Source organism: Ictidomys tridecemlineatus, chromosome 3 (genome assembly GCF_052094955.1).
Source record: "Ictidomys tridecemlineatus isolate mIctTri1 chromosome 3, mIctTri1.hap1, whole genome shotgun sequence".
Classification (NCBI taxonomy): Eukaryota; Metazoa; Chordata; class Mammalia; order Rodentia; family Sciuridae; genus Ictidomys; species Ictidomys tridecemlineatus.
Window position 1 is genome coordinate 132,701,044 of NC_135479.1, and position 22,686 is coordinate 132,723,729.

The following is a 22,686-nucleotide window of genomic DNA, read 5'->3' on the forward strand; positions in this document are numbered from 1 at the left end:
ATTTTGTCCTGACTCATTCCACTGTATTTTGGATGAATTCCCAGATTTCTGAGTCCCAGCACACCACTTTTTCTTAAACCTTACTGTCCTCTTCACCAGGAATTCTACAAACAGCTGCCATCCAGTAACCAGTGAAACTCATATCTGCTTACTTAATGGTGCAAAATTAGCTCAAAGATGTACAAAGGCTTATAAAACACTGCCTTCTTGCAACACAGAGACAGGTGCAGTGTATATATAGAATCCGAAAAGGGAGGGGACTCTTGACCTGCCACACTACCTCACCAGAGGGGGAAGCAAATATCCATTCCATTTTTCAGCAACAAAGGTACATGAGCACTGGATCATTGTCAATTGCACTGCCAGCAATTTTTGCACATTTCTCAGACATCTCTTTCTAGGCTTCAAGAAGTCCAACTCCCTCCTTGTTTTCAGATACTGATCTGAAGACCAGCTGTCATCCAGATGTTAGTGAATCAACTCTGCCCTGTGGCAAGTCACTGTGGTACTTGCCCAATATTTGAACTGAATCTCAATATGTGTTGGGTAGCTCAGACAAGCTTAACTCTTCATTTCCTAACAGTCTAGGCTTCTGTTCAAATTAACTAGCTCACAAGTCTTATGAGACTTAACATCTCACTAAACCTTGGTTTTCTGTCTATATTAATATTATATTATCATGTCCAAATCATAGGTTGTTATTAAGAAGAAAAAAATAACAGCAGGCACAGTGACAAGAAATCCTTGGGGAATCGTAGTACATGGAACATACATACTTGGTGCAGGAGGGAGTAGTAGGAAATGCCACATTCAATAAGACAAGAATTTAGTCAGTCAACCATGCTAATTGAACAGTTACTCTGTGCCAGGCACTGGGAATAGAAAGACAAAAAAAAAAAAAAAAAACACAGTGATGGGCAGACACACACACAAGCAAGCAATGACAATTCAACATGATTAGGGCCATAGCAGAGATGGCTTCAAGGTAGTGGGATCTCAACCCTGTCGGGGCTTTCCAGGAGAGGAAACTTCTGAAGATCAGTTGGTGAAGGTGACCCAGGGAAACTAGACAGCAGAGCAGGAAGAACAATGACTTGATCCCAGGTGTAGGAAGCACAGTGATTGAGAACTCATGTTCTGGAATCAGAGAGACCCTGGATTTCTACCTTAGCATTTCAACTCACCATGTAGGTCACTGAAAACAAGTTTCTTAACATCTTCAAGCTTCAGCCATACATGGGACTAACTTGCCTCAAAGGGTTGTTCACAGAATTAAATGAGACAGGGCACATAAAGTGTTTAGACAATATCTCACACACAATAAATATAATAGCAAGTGCTTATTGAGCTCCTTCTCACTGAATATTATGCATTATTATTATCTGGGAAATGAGGTGTGCTTGGCTAATGAGACTATGCCTCATCCCTCAGCAGGAGGGAGCTCTGGAGGAATCTAAGCAAAGGAGTGTGCTGATTATATCTGATCATTAGAAAATCACCCCAGGACAGTGGCAGGGTGAGTTGTAAGGGAAGAGGCTACAGGCATAGCGATTAAGAGGCAACTAAGGCAAAAGACACTAATAACCAAGTCTGGACAGCAGTAAGTGGGAAGGAAATAAAGGAGATCAACCCTGGAGGTACTTGGGAAGAACAATCAACAGGATATGAGATGTGATAACCAACTAGTGTGGGGTTGGGTAGAATGATGAAGGAGGATCCAGGGATACTGTCAGATCTCTGAAAAGAAGAGGAGTGGTTTGTGATGGCAAATGGATGAGCTCAGTTTTGGTCATACTGCTTCTGAGAGGAGCTCCCAGTGGACAGGTTAATTAGTCTGTGGGTCTGGAGCTCATTGGGAATACTCAGAAAAGCTATAAAGACCAGGAGCTCATGTGCAGTGAAACTTAAGTTGTAAGTGGGTATGTTATTGAGTGCATACAAGCAGAATGAGAAGAGAATCTTGGGGACCCTCCACATATAAAGGACAAGTGAGAGAAAAGAATATTACAGAAAGAATATTACAGTATAGAGAAAAAAGAAATAAAGGATGGAAGAATAAGCACTGTTATAAAATCCTCAAGGAGTAGAAAATGCGGTAGATACATCATGTTAAAGGCAAGTCAGAGAAGGGTCACTCTAGTTAAACAAGGAAAAGACGCCTGTGTCTTTATATATGTACATACTATTTTTATACACTGAGAAAAATGAGCTGGTAAAGAAGTAAAACAGATTTCTCTTTAGAATTATCCCCATCCGCATTCACTTTTCGAGGCCCCTAACCCTCGCTTCCATTTTCACCACCTCTTCATCCCTCCACCCCAGGTGCCCCAGCTTCACTGCCCGTCTCAGGCATGACTCTCCCTCATGACACAATTTTGGTAGTCTCTTCCTAGACCCACAGACCACAGAGATGCTGGCAGGTGCCACTTCATTCCAATTCTGTCCCTTTATGTTGCCTTGAGATTCCCAAGGTGGACTCAGGCAGAGGACGGACAGTCTCTGGAAATCATAGGAATGATTCTTGAGGTCCTTGATATTCATCCTACTAGCAACCACCATTTTCTGCAGTTACACAATGGCCCCATGCGGGCACACACTGTACTGGCCTAACTAAGCTGGGTGAGACTGAAGAATTGAATTTTAAATTTATTTCATTTTAATTAAATTGAAATTGCCACATATGGCCAGTGGCTAACATATTGGGCAGTGCAGCTCTAGACCATCCAACCCAAGCAGACCCTGGCATCAGAGTAAAAAACTGATTGCTTCACAATGGTAGGAAAAAGCTCTACCAGAGAGGGATCAGGTGACTTTGCCCCTATATACTCCGTGGGAACTACTGCTCTCTCCAGAGGAAGCCAAAGCAAGACTGTCAGGGCAGTTGAAGATGATCATGAGAATGAGGCAAGGTCTAGCTGGGATCTAATGGATATGGAAATAAAGCAAAAGGGGGGCTAAAGATGGAGGTGGAGGGGCGAAAGAAGAGAGTTATTTCTCTCTCTCTCTCTGTGGACTTAGTATCTTACCAAACCTGGTAAATTCCAAAACCTATTAGATCTTTCTCCACTACCCGTCTTTACTGGAAAATTTAATGGGAAGACCATTAAAATTCCTAATGCAGACCCTTCTTTCTACAGAGGAATAAACTGAATTCAAGACAGGTGAGTGAGTTGTCTAGGGTTATAAAATCTGTAGCAGAATCAGAGCCGGATTGACCCCACTCAACCCTTTGTCTTTTAAAAGAAGGCGGGGCTGCGGAAGGAGACCTGCAGGTACACTATGAGCAGGCAGAGGGAGCCCCAGAGGAGGCACCAGCGAAGGGAGAAGAAGTTGTAGCCGAAGCCAGCCTGGGCCCTCGGCTTGGAGGTATCAGAGAAGGCGTCTGTCGCCTCTTCCTCCAGCAGCTTCTCGCTGGGCTTCCAGTGCATGATGCCCTCCTGGCAGGCCTCACAGAATTCACTTCTGTGTGGTCCTCTGTCAGGACGGCTGGCCACGTGGATGCGGTACTGGCCGCCGTCCTCCTCGTAGCACTGCTCGCGCAGGCTGGTGATGAGGTTGTCCACCAGGCCCTCAATGTTCTCCTCCAGCATGCTGGACTCATCCAGCCTCGCGGTGCCGCACTCAAAGCAAAGCTGCTTGAAGATGCGCATGCGCACTGATCCCATCCGTTGCGTTCTATCCAGGTGCATGTGGAAGAGAATAACAATGTTGGCCGACTGCCAAGTGTGCCAGCACCAGGAACAGTGGAACCTGCAGGATAGGGAAGGAGGAATGGAAAAGGTGAGCCTGCCGGTGACATCCCACCCTGGGAAACTCAGAAAGGAAAGGCCTGTGCACCTGAGCCTGGGAATGGAAGTGTTTACCACTTATAGGTTCATTAACGCACTGAGGTTGGCCAGCAACCACTTCCTTCTGGTCCCTTGGGATTAGGGCAGCGCTCTCAGGAGCCTCGCACTGGAGCCATCTGGCAACCAGCAGTGGTCTATGGTGAGCTTTCTGCATGCCTTCCTGCAGCCCCTCAGCTTTCCCAAGCCTAATGCATGCAGGGTTTGCACCTGAATGCTACACAGGTCACTCCCCTTCTCTAGGCCTCATTTCCCATCTGTGAAATGTAATGTGATGGTATCCAATAAGGGTCTCTCCACTCAGCCTTCCTGTAACTATGATAAAGAGGATGGCCTGCACCATCTGACTCATGCATCTTCCTTGCTTGCTTGGAGAAGAGAAGCTAAGCACAGATTCTGGTACACTGTAGGTCTTTAGTAAACCACTGAGAAGGATGGACAGAGGGGGTGATGAAAGACTGGATCACAGAAGGACTACCAAGTCTGATCCCTATATCTTGACAACAAACTCTCCCCTGTCGCTGGACAAGTAATCACTAGATCCCACTTCAGCCTCTCAATGAGCACCTGAAAAGTAGATCTAGATACTTATTCCATCATCACCTCTCATACACATATATACAGAACACTTTATCTAACCTGGGACTCTAGAGTCCCAGCCTCAGGAAGTGCAGAGGAAGAGGCCTGGGGCTCATCTAGCCAATCCCCACTCCTCCTGCTCTCACCAATGTTTGCACATCTCCAGTGTTGGAACATTTGTTAACTCTAGATAAGTGCCTTCCATCCCTAAGATGAACCCTTTCTAGGACCCTGTGACTGAGTCTTCAGATGCTATCTGGTGTCCACTGGGCTGTTTCTGGCCTTTTCTACACTCAGTGTATAATGGCCTTGAAAGATCTCTGATGATGAATTCAATTCAGCCCAGCAGGCACCACTCAGCTTGTGCTGTATTTCAAGCACTAATCAGTCCAGGCTGAGGGTAAGAGATGAATCAGCCAGCCCCTGATCCCTGGAGGCCTCTAACAACATGACCACAGAACAGTCCTCAGCACCACCTGAAACAAGGTTGACAGGGCGAGGAGCTTGACTGACCCTGAAACAGAAGCCCATCCCCAACACTCACCCCATAGGAAAACTCAAAGATGAAGTAAGTATATGCACTCACTTTATATGAGTATATGCATATGAGAATAAGCATAGGAATAGCCATTCTCCAACCTCCTTGAGGCTAGCTGGGAGCCACAGGTGACCACTCTGGAACAGCATCAGTTGAGCCCTGAGGCCAAGAGGAAACAAGAACCTGTCCAACTCAGTTCCTAAAATCCTGAGTCCTCACACCCAAATCTCCACCTCTTTGCATTCCTTCCTCCAAGAAACTCAAATGCTTTATGTTTTCAGTCTTCTCCTTCCATACTTTTTTTTTTTTTTTTGTACTGGGGATTGAACTCAAGGGCACTCAACCACTGAGCCACATCCCCTGCCCTATTTTGTATTGTATTTAGAGACAGGGGCTCACTGAGTTGCTTAGTGCCTCGCTGTTGCTGAGAATGGCTTTGAATTAGTGATTCTCATGTCTCAGCCTTCCAAGTCACTGGGATTACAGGTATGTGTGTCACCATGCCCAACCAACACCTTTTAAAATAATCCAATACAAAAAATAAATAATCCAATACAGTTCAATACAAAATGTTTCCTCTCGCTCAAGCCAGACCCCAAATCTAAAATCCAAACATTTTAGACCTGGGTAAAGGGGTGGGGATTAGTTACAAATTACTTTACTGAGTTGAGATAGAAGCACAGAGAATGAGAGAGTCATCCATGTACACACAGCTAGTTAAGTGAATACAGGAATAGTTATTGACCATCAGTTATGTGATAGAAAATAGCTCTATAGCTAAATAGCTCTGTGAGCTTGGGCAAGTCTCTCTTAAGTTAACAGCTTAACTTTCTCTGAGCTCAGTAGTTCATGCCTGTAATCTTACCAGCTCAGGAGGTGCAAGTCAACCCCAACAATTTAGTGAGGCCCTAAGCAACTTAAACCCTGTATCAATAAAAAAAAAGGGGGGGGGGGCTAGGGTTGTAGCTCCATGGTAAATTGTCCCTGGAGAATCTCAAGTACTGAAAGAAAAAAAAATGCAGGTTCAATCTAATGTTTGCAGATCTTGAAGCAAGAGTTAAAATAAACTCCCTACCTACAGCCTACCGCCTTCTGTTTCCACCCTTAGAACCATTCTGCACCATAAGGGGCTTCACATATACACCAGTGTGAACAACCCAGTCTCTGCTTCTATGTTCTGTCCACACCTCCAAAACACCTCCACCACCTACTGTCTTCTTTGGGGATTCAAAAACCCAAGGAGGACAGTAGGTGGTGGAGGTGTTTTGGAGGTGTAGACAGACATAGAAGGGGATTCAAAGACCTGTGCAGATACCCTGTTGGTGGACTTGAGACAGTTTGGGCAGGGAATTTTGTGGTCCCAGTTCCAAATTACAGGCCCTGGGCCTTAATGATCTAAGGGAAGTCCTACCCAAAGTTAAGCCTTTTTGTCACAAACTCATAGATAAGAGAAATAAAAGACATCTGATTGATCATCATCTAAGGCCACTACCCTCATTTTGCAAATGTGGAAACTGAGAGCCAGAGAAGAGAGAGACTTGCCCAAGCTCACAGAGCTATTTAGCTATAGAGCTATTTTCTATCACATAACTGATGGTCAATAACTATTCCTGTATTCAAATCAAGTTGCCTTTAATTTACTGAACAAGCAGACCTAGGACCAGAGGACCAGCTTCTCTTTTTCCAATGGACCTCAGAACCCCCCATTCCAGCCACACTTTGACAGAGATTGCAGAAGCATTGAAGCTTTTTGTTCATTGTGGAAAACAGAGACCCAAAGATGAAATGTAACCTGCCCAGTGCCACCCAGGGAGTCTACCATTAGAACCAGGGCCTCTGTGGAGCACCTGAACTCCTTTCTCTGCTCCCCAACCTGAATTAACACGGAGTGAGAGTAACCACAGCCCCACCTCTGTCTCTCCTTGGATGGTGGCCCAGGGCTGTGACCCAGGGGCTGCATGCAGGGCTTCTCCCCACTGGGCCTCTCACCTGCCTGAGGCGTGCTGCTCTAGGTACTGCTTCCAGCCAGGGGCCAGCTCATTGGGCTTGAGGTTGGGGTCTATGATGAGTTCCCAGCTGTCAGCCGGCTTTGCTACCTCCATCTTCTCATAGAAGACTTTCTTCCACTCACAAATGGTCAGGCTGGTACACATGGTCCTGTTGGCAGGAATGCAAGTTTGAGAATAAAGAGGGAGCCTGGATGGGTGCAGCACAGCTCAGCTCTGTTCTGAAAATCCTCATCAACAGGACCCAGCTCCTTCCTTTGTCACCCTGGAAGCTGTTACCATGGCAGCAAGCCAGGGCACCAAGGGCCAGGGCTGGGAAGGAAGGAAACCCTAAGGGGAACCAGGGCCCTGAGAGAGGCTTCAGAGGCAGAATTGAGTAGTGACACTAAGGACAGCAAGCAGGCTGGAAAGACCAAACCCAGACCATACTCATCCAGGCCTCCATGGGTCTTCAGGAAGCAGGCACTATGTGATGGCCCTGCCCTACCCTACTACCTTCCAGGTTTTCTCCACATTCATGCTGTGGTAACTATGACACTCCAGGGAGTCAGGGAGGAACAGCAATAAGCAGAGCCTGCTCTTCCCAACCAATCAATGTGCTATGACCATCATTTACCATGTGCCAAGAACAAGTTGCTTGACCTGTGTGCTGTCCAAGTCAGATCAGGAAACGAGCTTATTCAGCCCCTAAGTGGTTCATCCAGAATGCAGATCCAGGCCTTCTGAAACCAAGCCCATTTGTTCATTTATTACAACCCTGTTGAGCTAACACAGGGAGATTGAGAAGTAACATGTGGTCCCTTGGCTCAGGGAAATTTCAGACGGGTTGGTGAGGTAGAATGTAATTCAACACACCCTGTAAAGCACTTAATGACATTGTAAATTCATAGTCACAGAATTCTTAAAGCCCACATCGAGTTCCTCACTGTAGACACAGGCTGACAGGTGCTGGAGGAGCAAGTTAGTTATGAGCTAAATGTTTCTGCTGCCTCAGCTGCCGCAGAACAGGCCACTAGGTACCGCAGCTCCAATGCTCAATGTAAATACTTAGAGACTAGAGGGACCTGACTCCAAATTTGCATAAGCCAGAGAAAGGAAATCCCCTGGGGATAAGCAGTCTTGAGCAAGGAAAAGTCCAGGCCCTGTGGTTGCTTACCCCAGCTCCACAGCTGTTGGGAGTTTCTCTGCCAGGTGTAGTCATCTTATGGTTCTTAACTTGGAAACCTAGATCTCTAGACCTGGGGAGACACACAGAGTGAGGATCACATGGAACTGAAAAGGTTTGATAGGAAAAGGGTTGTTTTCACTGTTGGGTTCCAGACATGGCACTTGATTCTAAGTGTTTTTCAGGAAAATTGTCATTGAATTTTTTGGAATGAAGAAGTGGGAAGGAAGGAAGCCCTAAGGGGAGATCAGGTCCCTGAGAGAAGCTTCAGAGGCAGGATGAGTAGTGACACTAAGGACAACAAGCAGGCTGGAAACAAAACACCTCAGAAAAGATAAAAATGTATTTACAGCCATTTACCAACAGCTTTAGGAGAGACCCTTTATTTTTTCAAATCTGATTTCTTCACCGAACTTTTCATTTCTTAACCAAAATTTCTTGAAACGGATTTAAGACAAATGAGGCTCAGAGATGGGATACTATATGTCCAAGGCCTCAAGTTGGGGAGCTCAATCCTCACTAGGGATCTCAGGAGTCAATTACAAGACCAGGTGAGATGGGGGACCCATGATTCCCAGGAATTAAGCTAAGTCAAGAGGAGCCTCTGTGGCCTGAACTTGATCCATGTGGCAGAATGAAGCCACATCTGTTGTTGCCAGAACAAATGGCAATGAGGGAAAAACAGAAGAGAGAGAATTGTCAGGGTTCATCTGCTTTGTTTGGTTTAGTTTTGTTTTTCTCTCAAATGATGCAATCCCCTTAGGCCTAGGATCAGGTTTAATTTAGAGTATGATATCTTTAAGCAGAGACCAATAACATTTATCTTTCTGTACAACAGAACCGTTTTCACTCAAGAAAAAAACTTTCTTGTATTACAATCAATGAGCACAATTCCTTTTTTGATTATCTGAGAATGGCACTAGGTTGCTCCAGAACTAACAATTTAAGAGCTCTCTAATGTATATCTACAGCTGTGGCCCCATTATACATGGGAAGTTTCATTATATTTTGCTGCTTGATTTTAAATCTAGATGGTATTCTTAGAAATAAATATTTTTTTCCTTTATAAAATAAAACAATGTGTTCCAGGATCCTAGAAACCAAAATTGGCAAGGGTGGGAGTAGATCAAAGGATAGTGTGCCATTTAGATTAATAAATACTTTTATAATTCTCAAATTTTACTTGTCAAGATAATATAAGAAACATCAATGTGGATCATACAGTGACAAAGTAATGAAGAGTTAGGAAAATGGGTAAATCAAAATCACCTGGGGACTTCTGAAAATGATATATAACCCTATCCCAGAGCTTTCAGCCCATGGTCTTGAAGGAACTGTTTCACCCTCTACCCACTCACTCCAAAACTTGCAAGAATCCTGGCCATTGCCAGCCACTGTTACTGATGAGAATATGGTGACCTACAGGGTACCAAAGGCCAAAAAAGAAGGAGGAGGAGGAGGAGGAGGAGGAAAAAAAAAGAGGAAGGTTGAATATAATAAGTTAGTGATTCATGATTTTTCCTTACTAAGAAACAAATCCAGGGAAACAAAAACTAAGTTCTCTCTTTCCTGCCTCTTTTCAATTCAAATAACCACATAAAGCGCTACAGACCACCCCAAGGCCCCCTGGGAATCTTTTTTAAGAGGTGTTAGGAGAGCTTCTCCAAACCCAGAATGCAGAACTCAGAGAGGGCACGGTCCACGTGAAGTAGAGGGTGATTTCTAAGGCTCAGGAGAGTTCACACAGTCAGAACAGGGTCACAGCTCTCAAAAGTTAGTGCCCAGCAAAGGAATAACTTTCAGGGACAATTTCATACCTGCTCTTCCATCAGTAGCAGGCAAAGCAAACATAAGCAGGCTACGCATTCTATGGCTGCTGGTGTCCCAGGGTCCCAAATCTATGCATCATGCTCCCCAGCACCCCAACGATGCTAGAGTCTTTAGTAAGAGTGGCCATTGTTACACTAAATTAGAAAGCAATAAGAAGTTCTGTTGTGCAAATGCACAGTAGAGTGACTATAGATAATAATAATGGGCTGTATATTTCAAGAAACTAGAAGAAAAAAAGTTAATCTTTCATCATAAAGAAATAATAAATGTCTGAGGAGATAGATATGCTTATCCTGATTTGAACATTACACAGCATAAATATGCATTGAAACTTCATGTAATACCCTATAAATATGTACAGTAAAAGTTTTTTATGTATCAGTTTAAAATATATATTGCAATTGAAAAAAAAGTGGCTATTATCGACTTTATACTTTGTTCAAGGCCTTATTATCCTAGACAGAGATTTGGTGAAGAATTATCACACTGTTTATGGAATGCAAATAAGTTTTAAAAATTGGGGTTGAAGAAGGGAATGATCCATGCCAAGAAAAAAGAGAGAAGGGAGTTGAGTTAATGACGTTCAAACTCAGGTGGGAATACTTTTAGCAAGTACTGCCTATGCTGACTTTTGTCCAAGACATTGAAGACCTCCATCAGAGTTCCTTAACTATACTCAGAGAACCTGTTGGTTTCTGATGAGCTGAGGTTCAACTCACACACAAATAACTCTGACTCCTCTCTGGGACCATCCCTGTCACAATGGTAGAGTGAAAAGGAAGCATGAAGAAGCACTCATTCTCATTCTGAAATGAATTGCTCCTCAGAAAACCTGGAATGGAACCACCATTTGATCCAGTTATCCTACTTCTTGGTCTATACCCAAAAGACTTATGATCAGCCTACTACAGTGACACAGCCACATCAATGTTTATAGCAGCTCCATTCACAGTCGCTAAGCTATGGAACCTACCTAGAGGCCTTTCAACAGATGAATGGATAAAGAAAATGTGATACACACACACATACACACACACACACACACACACACACACAATGAAATATCACTCAGCTGTAAAAAAGATTACTTTATGACTTTTTGCCAATAAGTGGATGGATTTGGAGACATCATGATAGGTGAAATAAGCCAATCCAAAAAAGCCAAATGTTGAATGTTCTTTCTGATATGCGGATGTTAACACACAATAAGGGGAGGAGGGGAAGAATAGAAGTACATTTGATTAGACAAAGGGGAACAAAAGGAAAGGAGTGAGTATAGGAATAAGAAAGACAGTAGAATGAATCTGATAAAACTTTCCTATGTTTGTATATGAATATACCACCAGTGAAAGTCCACATCAGGTACAACCATAAGAATGGGACCCTAATTAGAATAAGTTATACTCCCTGTATATATAATATGTCAAAACACAATCTACTATCATGCATATCTAAAAAGAACAAGGAAAAAATTTTTTAAAATATATAAAAATTATTTTAAAAGAAATTGATCTCATTACTTCCTCTCACATTCCTTTGGTCAAGCCAGCCACACAATGAAGTCTTCCATCAATAGAACAGAGAAGTATGATTCTGCCAAAGGGAGGGCCACTTTCAAGAGTGATCTGAATATTTTGAATAATAAAAACCACCAAAGCACGCTCCTGGAACAATGGAGCAAAACAGGTTCTATTTTGCAGTGTACTCAGAAACCCTGAACTCTAAGGCTAACTCTTTCACTAGTTTCTCTGTGATATTAGTAAAAGAGAAACCCACAGAGGAGTGGCACAGATTCCCCAGGAAGATCGCTGCCCTGTTGTTCTGACAGCACATGTGTTTAACAGACTATGGGAAGCTGTGGTCAGTACAGACATGTTGCAGAACCTTAATCTAGACCCCTGGGGATTGAGCCCTGAAGTCCTGGCAAAATTTCATTACATTGTTAGGCAGAGAGACATGTTTATTTTTTCAAAGTGGTAATTAACAAAATAAGAAGTACGTACTAAACATCACAGCTTGTAAGCCTTACTGGGATTGTTCCAGAGGACAGTATTCTCAAAGTTGGTGGTGAGCCTGCTACTCTGTCTGGTTCCAGTTATCAGAGAACTTGATTAAAAGAACCAACCCTTTTGTTGACCATAATTTTTAAATGTTGCTTAAAATATTATTTATACAAGTGTCAATTATATAATAAGATAATAAAGCACCATTAAGCCAAAATCTAAAGAAATGGACCCAGATCCACAAGCACAGTGCAAAAGCTGCTTTGGCTCTAAAGGCAGTTTCCAACTTACATGAATTAAAGGGTCTTCAGAGGACCCAGTACAACAGACAACCAAGCCCAGGACCACAAACAGAAAAGGAGTATAATAGGAAATCCCTGAGAACTAGAAGCACATCTTCAGCTTAGTTATTGTGGGAAGCAAGCCAGATGCAGCCACCACTTCCACAGGACTCAAGAATAATTGCCTTGCTGAGGAGGGTAAAGGTATTGATTTGATTTAGAGATGGGTACTTATCATAACTACTAAATGAATAGGAACAACACATATAACTTTTTATTAATGTTTTTATTCTAATTTGTTATATATGACAGCAGGATGCATTACAATTCATATTATACATATAGAGCACAACTTTTCATATCTCTGGTTGTACACAAAGTAGAGTCACACCATTCGTGTCTTCATACATGTACTTTGGGTACATGTATGACCATCTTTCCACCATCTTTCCTACCCCATGCTCCCTCCCTTTCCATTTGCTCTATCTAATCCTCCATTCCCCTCTCGTAACTCAATTATGAGTCAGTCTCCTTATGTCAGAAAAAATATTCGGCATTTGGTTTTTTGGGATTGGCTTACTCCACTTAGCATTATATTCCCCAGCTTCATCCATTTACCTGCAAATGCCATGATTTTATTCTCTTTTAATGCTGAATAGTATTCCACTGTGTATATATATACCACATTTTATTTATCCATTCATCAACTGAAGGACATCTAAGTTGGTTCCACAGTTTAGCTACTGTGAATTGTGCTGCTGTAAACGTTGATGCGGCTGTGACCCTGAAGTATGTCTTTTGAGTAAAGACCAAGGAGTGGGATAGCTGGGTCAAATGGTGGCTCCATTCTTAGTTTTCCAAGAAGTCTCCATACTGCTTTCCATATTGGCTGCACCAATTTGCAGTCCCACCAGCAGTGCAGTGTATGAGTGTGCCTTTTTCCCCACATCTTCACCAACCACTTATTGTTGTTTGTATTCTTAATAGCTGCCATTCTGACTGGAGTGAGATGAAATATTAGAGTAGTAACACATATAACTTTTAAGAAAGAGAAAAAATGTAATTACTAGAAAGTATATAACACAAAAGAAAGCAGAAATGAATAAAAACTAAAAGTAAATCATAATATATCAAAAAATATTTTTTATATATATTTTGGAATTCCAAAATCATTTTGGAATGGATTCACCATTTGACCCAGTTATCCCACTCCTGGGTTTATAAGCAAAGGACTTAAAATCAGCATCCTAAAATGACACAGCCACACCAATGTTTGTAACAGCTCAATTCACAATCGCTAAGCTATGAACCACCCTAGGTGCCCTTCAACAGAGGAATGGATTAAAAACATGTGGTATGTATTCACAATGGAATATTACAATCATAAACAAAATGAAATTATGGCATTTGCCAATAGATGAATGGAACTAAAGAATGTAATGCTGAGTGAAATAAGCCAATCCCAAAAAACCAAAAGCCAAATGTTCTCTCTGATATGTGGATGCTAATCAAAAACAAGCTAGGGTAGGAAGGGGAAGAATAGAAGTCCATTGGACTAGACAAAGGGAAGGGACAGGGAGGTGAATAGTAAGGACAGTAAAATTAATCTGACATAACTTTCCTAACCTTGTATTTGAATACACACCAGGGTAACTCCACATCATGTACAACCACAAGAATAGCGTGCTAAGTAGAATAAATTATATTCAATGTATGTATAATTTGCTAAAATACACTCTACTGTCATGTACAACTAAAAAGAACAAATTAAAAAAATTCTCTCCACCCCCAAAACACAAGAAAATTAGATATTGTATATAAATGCAAATATATTAGCAAATTTGTTAAGTATAAAAAACTCAATGTCTAGTTTTGAAAAGTCTGAGTGAATTAAGAAACAAAATTAAATCATGACTTCAATAAGGTATTGTTAGACACTGCTTGATTGGCAAAAAATGAAAATGTCTGACAATGTCAAGGTCTAGCAAGGATGGAAAAACCTGCACTGTCACACAAAGGTAGTGGAAATGGATAGAACCCTTTTGGGAAGCACCTGATTACGTGCATGATAAAGTGCATAGGATCATTGTTCATAACAACCCAAATCACATTCTAGTGCATTTCATTCCATTTCCCTCTTCCCATTCCCTTCCCCTTCATTCAATTCTGTTACTCTCCATTCCTCTCCACAAATGTCCGTCAGCCAAACAATGGACACACCCACTGGAACACTACAGAGCCATAAAAATTAATCACTTCTACCACATCAACAGCAGTGAGCAAAAGAAATACATATACACACATAATGCACTCACATTAAAGTTTTTTAAAAAATCAAAACCAAAACTGTATTGTTTTAGAACAACAAAGACTTTCTTCAAGCCGGGGAAATTATTATCAGAAAGGTGAGGATAACAGTCATCTCTGGGGAGAAAAGAAGGTAGGTGACGGTAGGTGATTAAGTCCTAGGGGAAGGGAGTTTCCAGGAGGGCAGCAAAATTCTGTTTCTGAGCTGGGTAGTTTTTCTTTTTTTTTTTTCAAGTTGTCAATTTGTAATCAGTCTCTGAATTGTATCTATATGCTACATGTACTCTTTTGGCTCTGTGATGTATTGTGCTGTTTAATTCAAATGGATGCTACCCCCCCACACACCTGGAAAGACCCCCCTTTCCATTGTTCAGATGGTCCCAAAGTACCAGCCTCTAGCAATAGCACCTCTGAACACTTCATTAGGATAGTCATATTTTAAAACTGAAAGAGGCCTAGAGAAGCCAATAGCCCCTACTCTGATAAAGGTATTGGGCAAATGAGTCATGGAGAATCAGAGGAGATAGTTCTGAGATGTGGAACCTGGCAAATAGTAGCTCTTGGTAAATGGGCCAGAATTTCCTGTCACCAACAGTTTGATGTTGAACTCTGAAGTATTACCAAAGGTCTTTAAATACAGACAGATGTTTATAAATTTATCATCGTTTTGAAATTCAGTTCTAAGAGAAGTCATAAAACATAATATTACTGTCAAAATAAAACAATATTAACATGAAGAATTACTAGAGAATTGTTGCACTTTTAAAATTACATTTACAAAGAAAAAATTAACACAAGAAAAAAATCCTAAACAAATATCATCAGTCACTAGAGATATTCAAATTAAAATCACAAAATTGTACCAGTACCCATCCACTCGGCCTACAATCAAAAAGACTGAGAATTTCAACTCCTGAAAAGATGTGGAGCAATTAGAACTCTCATATGTGTTCATTGGTGGGGATTCAAAATGGTACATTACTTTAAAAACCAGTTTGGTAGTTTCTTACGAAGTTAAACATGCCCTTAGCATATGACTTAGCAATTCGACTTCTAGCCATTTACCAAAGAGAAATAAAGATGTATGTCCACACAAATACATAATTGTAAAGCAGTTTTATTCATAATAGCCAAAACCTGGAAGCACACCAAATGACCATCAACAGATGAATAGATAAACTGTGTCAAATACATTTCACCATTATTCAGAAATAAAAGAGATGGATTATTGAGATACATATGGATGCATTTCAAAAACAGTATTTCAAATGTTCAGTAGAAGAAGCTAAAGACAAGAGTGTGAATGTATAATTTTTTTCACTTATATTAAATTCTTGAAAAGGTAATTATAATGTAGAATGACAGAAAGCAAATCAGTACGTATTAATATCCCAGGCTATTTTCAAGTGCATTTCTCCTGGAACCTGCATTTGTAAAGTGAAACTTTCCTAGCATCAGGGCCTGCCAGAAGGTATCAATTTACACTTGGGAAAGACTCACTCAAATTGGGTTTCTCCTGGAGGCAAGACTATAAATCAAACGAATCATTACCTTGAGCATCTCTAGGAACCAAACCACTTTCCACAGACTGATGGAGATGCCTTGTTACAGAGCCAGAAATGCTCTATGGCCCAGACTCATATAGCTCAGTTTATTTCCTTGTAGAATTCACTTAACCAGAATGGACTATAGACCTCAATTTACATGGGAGTGTGGTAAGCAAAAGGAGATGTAGTTGTTTATTTTGCATTTACCCTTAAGATTGGGCACTATATTTACTTCTCTCTTACATAAAAGTTGAAAAATATTTATGTGCTGTAAAATTGGACAAGTATCCCATAGATAGGCAGCTCCTCATCAAAATCCCCCAGTGAAGATTTAAACATCATCTTAGCTCTGAGTTGGGAACAAGGAGATACACAGTCAATAGGTCAGAGTCTCCAGAGTGATGAGGGTTTGCTAGTTAGATTATACATGCTAGAAATCCTTCAGTTTATTTCACCAGTTTTCAAACAACTGTAGTGAGTCAATCTACGTGGTGCAAAAATGCTTTCTGACCTCAAAGATAAGCCAATCTCTTTACATTTAGAGTCAAAGTGTATGAAGTTCTCTATTTTGCAGTTAATTCAAACTTTCCTGATATATGCATTATAAACACTATCATTAAAAAAAACACTATCTTTGTCCATTTGGATTCACTATAAGACACTACTGCAGACTGGGTAATTACAATTACAAAAAAAAAAGTATTTCTCACAATTTCAGAAGGTGGGAGTTTCCACATGAAGGTGCTGGCATCTGGTAAGGCCTTCTTGCTGGTCATCCCAGGATGGAGGGGACAAAATGAAAGAGCATGCGTAAGAGCATGGAGGGGGCTGGGCTACCTTTGTAACACACCCAGTCTCACATCATCAAACCCACTTCTGTGTTAGCCACATGAGCCCCTTGTTGGGGAGGAGCCCTCATGGCCTGATCATCTCTCAACTCTATTGTATGAGGATTAAGTTCCCAACACATCAACTTTGGAGGCACATTCAAATAGGCAGCCACCTTTCTTCAAAGGCCCAACATTAACTCAAAAGATGCATGAAAAGGGAGAATTTGATAGGAAAACCTACAAATAGGAATAAAAGTCCCAAACACCTGTTGCTAGTGAAACAGAGAAACAGCCACAAATAAAAGCCAGAACACCTGACAATCATAGTTGGACAGGCTTTTGCAGTGGGAAGGCTTGAAAAGCCAATGCAAGCCTCAGTTCATTTCAGGCAGAGTGATTATTTCTTTAAACATGACATGTCTCAGTAGCAATGAGCATACCTACTACACACACCTGGGTTCCATACCTACTATACACACCTGGGTTCTAATGCTATTCTCCAGTTAAAGGAACTGAGTAATCTTGAAAAAAAATCATCTGAAGGCTCATTCATTAGCATGCCTGGTGGCTGACACTGCCATTTTGCTAGGAGCTCAGTTAGGATTATGGCCAGAAAACTGACTCAAGGCCTCTCTGCATAGCCTGGGCTTCCTCACAGCATGATGTTCCAACAGCCAGGGTCCTGAGAGAATCAGGCAGAAGCTGCCTCCTCTTATGACTTAGTCTCAAGTCACAAAGCAACACGTTCACCCTTGCCCAGATTCAAGGTAAAGAAATGCAGATCCCACATTTGGATAGAAGGAAGATCAAAGGTAGAAGATGCAAGTCAGGATATATTGCTGAGACCTCTTTGGAAAATACATGGAGTCATAACAGGAGGGCAAGTCAAAAATGTTCCAGAAAGGGTGGTACAGGATCATACATTTAAAGGATGAGCAATTGACAGTTAAACAAAGAAGGGGGATACATGTATTCTTAGCAGGAGGAACTATAGGCAAAGACGTAGAATATGAAATTACCTAGAATTGTTCTTGAAGCTCCATATCACTTACCACACATTGATCATACAGAATGATCAAAGTTGAGGCTGAAGAAATGTGGGACCTGAATTATGAAGGTTTTTTTTTTCCTATTATGTCATTCAGGAGTTAAGACTTTGTCTTAGAGGAGATGTGGAATCACTGAAATGTTTTTAACCTGAACTATATAATCTAATTGCATGTTGATAATGGGACACATTCAGTGTATTCTACTCCTGCAACCCCCAACCTCCCTCATGCTCCCCTACTGATGCCTTACAATGCTGTTCCCAAAACATACCAGTCCTGGATGCTGGTCTGTCTAGCTCCTTGCAAACTAAACTCTTCTGAAGAAGGAAGCAAGCACCTTCACTCCATTATCCAAAAAGACTCCACAGAGTATCTGTTATACGCACTCCCAACTGAGACCTATTGGATTGAGTGTCATGAGAAAATAAATAATTTACAATGTTTATATTAGAAAGTAAATAATAGAGTTGGAATATTAAATTTTCTTAATGAGTTTATACTGTCAATAAAGCTTCTGTGGACCATTTTCCCCAATGGAGCTTCACGTGAACAAGAAATGGATGCACTAGATGTTTATAAGTCTGTCTAGTACAACAGCATTTGTCAAATGAACACACATTGTTAAGGTTTGAATGTGTCCCAAAGTACATGTGTTGGAAACTTAAATCCCTGATGCAATAATGTTAGCAGGTGGTGCCTAATAAGAGGTGATTAGATGATGAGATCTTGGACCTCATGAATGAATTGTTATCTTGGGAGTTGCTGAGGTTAGTTGTCACGAGAGTAGGCTTGTCCTAAAAGTGAGTTCAGTCCCTTACAGCTGCCTGGCTCCCCGTTTTCTTGTCCTTCATCCACCCCGCATGGGATTGCACAGTACCAAGGCCTTTGCCAGGTGCAGCTGACTTGCTGTTGGACTCCTCGACCTCTAAAACTATGAGTCAAATAAACTTGCATTTGTTGATAAATTACTCAGTCTTCAGTATTCTTAACATACTACAACAGACATCTGCAGCATATATATCCATCAAAGTGCCTTAAATATCATAACTATTTAAAAAGATACAGAAGTACAAAAGAATCTTAAACTGAATTTATCCTGATGGGGGGAAAGGAAGTTTGAAAATAGAGAGTAAATTTGGTGATAATAAAGTACAGCCTACAGGTAGAGGATCCACAACAATTGCCCAAACTGTGACATGCTCTGAAAGGCAATAAAGATTCAGTCCAGAATGGTTGAAATATCCAAGGGGACCTATTGAAAGAACTGGCCAGAGAACAATATCAAACTCATGGGTAGTTGTGGTTTCCACGTGGGAGTTCAGGTCATTCTTCCAAGAGACTTTGTATGATGCAAGAAATTGCAGAAGCAGCAACTTGAGTCCCCAGGAACTGGTCAAGGAAACAGCAGACTATTTCTTCACCCAAAATACTGGGGTGCAGTGTTGGGGAGACTTAATAAACTTTAATTATAATAAAATTTAATGGTGATCAAATGTTTCCCATGTGACATGAATTTTCTAAGTACATGTATTAATTCATTTAATCACACAAGAATCCTTTGAAGTAGTGTATACTAAAATTACAATCCCAGCTTTACAAAGGAGAAACTGAGGCTCAGAAAGGTTCAGTTATTTACTAGAAGTCACATGGTTAATAAGTGAGCTTCAGGATTTGGCCCTATACAATGTGGTTCACCAACCATGTGTATATATCCACTAAGCCCTTGCCTAGGCTCAGTTTTAAAAGTAATAAATGAATTATAAAAATTCAGACAGTACAAAAAAATAACTACTAAATGGAAATTCCACATTCTCTATGCCTTATCTCTCTCTGCCCCTCATTTTTATCAATTATTAAAAATTCAGAATCCATTTGGTTATAAAATGTGTAACCAAAGGGTTATAATATTTTATAGTATTTATATATACTTTAATATTTTATAGTATCTACCTTTAAAACGTCTATAGCACTGATATCTTCCCAGTGTGGTACAGAGTAGTTTATGAGGTACAGATCTTGTTTGTGAGCCTGAGTTGGCTCATGAGTGCCCTCGAGGGAAGACAGCTCCAGCGCCTCAGCACATAGCTGAGGACACCTCAGGGCATCATACTGTGGCTCCCATGTCCTGCTGCACAGGTAGGATACTGTGAAGTTACGAAGACACTGTCTCTGCATGAAAATTATTTTCCAAACAAGGAGGAGACTTCATCAAGTTCATTAAAATGGCTAAGTTGTGATATGAGGACAAGCCTTGGTAGCTCATAAGTGGTGGTTAATTTTCTGTGTCAACTTGACACATCCAAGAGTGCCGAGATAACTGATTAAACACTGATTCTGTGTGTGTCTCTAAGGGTGTGGTGTTTCTGGAAGAGATTGGCATTCAAATTGGTGAGCTCAGTGAATACAGGGCATCACTGAGGATGGGCATTATCTAATCCACTGGGACCTGAATAGAACGTAAAGGCAATGGAGGAAGGTCACATTCACTGTCTGCCTGACGACTGAACTGTCACTCCATGCCACAAGCTTTGGAGTCCAGCTTGCATATGACAGGTTGTGACTTCTTACCCTCCGTAAACACAGGGGCCAATCTCTCATAATAAATCTTTCTTTCTCTCTCTCTCTTTCTCTCTCTTCACACACACACACATATGTGCACACACACACACACACACACACACATATATACACACACACGCACACATGTGTATATATATTTTTATATATATATATACATATATTCTATTGCTACTGCTTCTGTAGAAAACCCTGAGAATCATCTAATATAATGTATATACATACGTATATATACACATGATATATATGAGCCATATGAGATATCTAATAGATATGTATATGTGTATACATAATATAACCATAGATTATACATGCAGACCAATTATACTTCCCCTTCACATACACACACACACACACACACACACACACACACACACACACACACACACACTAACACATCCTGCTGGTTCTCTGGAAGATCCTAACTAAAATATCATGATTGTCTCTAAACATGATTCCTGTAAAAGCTAAAAAGCTTTTGCAAACATTTCTGTGTGTTTGACTAGGAAGATTCCTATAAGTCTTGGCAGAAATCCCCTGCAATGTCAAAATCCACTCTGTAGACATTTTACGGCTATCTCTAGGGAGCTGGAGACCGAAATTCTCAACTCAAACTTGTGATCACCCTGAGTAAATCACTTTAGTTCCTAAGCATTGATTTTCTGCTTCCAGGATTCAATGGAATTGATACCTAAGCCCTGTTAACTGCTGCACCTTGGGGTGTGTGAAGGCATCATGAAAAGCAAAGCACTCTCTCCCGTGCTAGAAGAGATATCTTTACCCTTCCCTGTCTCTATGCACCTCTGTCCTGGTTTCAGTGTGCTTTTGCTTCCAATGGCTCACAGTATCTCCAGCTTTGTCTGTACAGAAAGATCCAAGGAAATCCAGACAGGGCCACTGGGGTCTATTTTTAAATCCATTGGGTAAGCACTTATTGCCTCCCTGTTAATGCTCAGTACTGGATGAGGCTCTAAGGATATCAGAATGCCTGAAACATGGTCCCTGCCCCAGAGAGTCAGTCTGGACAGGGTTAGAATTACCTTCATCTGTTTTCAGCCTTGGAACAATTGACAAATGCACTCTTGCCCTCCTTTGACCTATGAGTTGTTTAGAGGTAACAGTTTTTAAAATGTTTTTAGAAATGTGGAATTTTTCCAGTTCCCCTTTTATTATTGATTTTTAACTTAATAGCATTATTCTTAGAAAATAAAGTCAATACAGTAACAATCCAATAAAATTTTCTTAAGCTAACATTAATCACTCTTAATTATGCCATCCTGTATTTAATTTTTAAAAATTCATATTGTATCTATTTAGAGAGAGAGTATCTTATAATTAAGGCCTCAGATTCTAGAACCAAATCTAGATGTTAATCCCAAGTATGCCAGTTACTGATTGCATAAAATTGAATAATGATCTCCGTTTTCATATCTATCAAGTCTAGATAATAATAGAGGCTACTGCAATGGATTGTGAGTTCATGCTGGTACAGAACTAAAACAGTTCCTGACATACAGTGAGTGTTCAATAGTGATATTTAGTAATAATTATTTCATGTGTAGAACATTCTCAAGACGACCAGTTACAGAAATGGAGAACAGCTTAATGGTGGCCAAAGACTAGGGATAAAGGAGGAGAAAGGGAGACTATATAGAGGTAGTAAAAGAGATCTCTGTAGTAATGGAACAATTGGGTATCCTGATGGTGGTGATGGCTTCATGCAACTATACATGAGGTAAAATTGCTTATAAATACATGCACATGTACACACACACACACACACACACACACACACACACACACACTAGTACATGTAAAACTGGCAAAATCTAATAAGGTTAGTAAATTATACCATCTGTGCCAACATTCAGATTTTGATATTGTAATGTATATATGCAAGACACTACCATGGGAGAAACTAGGAGAAGAGTATGTGGGATCTCTCTGCACTTTTTATAAGTTCTTGTGAGTCTATATTTATTTTAAGATTTAAAAATGTTGAAGTGGCCCTGGGATGAATATGAATGTTCGATAAATGTTTTCCAGTCCTGTTACTTTTGTCATGGTTGTTTTGCAAGGTTTTCTGTGCTTAACATGTATGAGTTTGAAAATGAAATAGATAAAAAAAA

The 22,686-nt window shown here is 40.8% G+C and overlaps 1 protein-coding gene across 1 annotated transcript; it reads right to left on the reverse strand.

Moving 5' to 3' along the window:
- Positions 1-3,152: 3,152 nt before the first annotated feature.
- Positions 3,153-7,151, reverse strand: Rtp2 (receptor transporter protein 2). Its single transcript, XM_005330985.3, has 2 exons — positions 6,952-7,151; positions 3,153-3,750 (listed from the first exon to the last, which is right to left on the reverse strand). Exons 1-2 carry the CDS (start codon positions 7,113-7,115, stop codon positions 3,237-3,239), a joined length of 678 nt encoding a protein of 225 aa, XP_005331042.1. The 5' UTR covers positions 7,116-7,151; the 3' UTR covers positions 3,153-3,236.
- Positions 7,152-22,686: the final 15,535 nt, after the last annotated feature.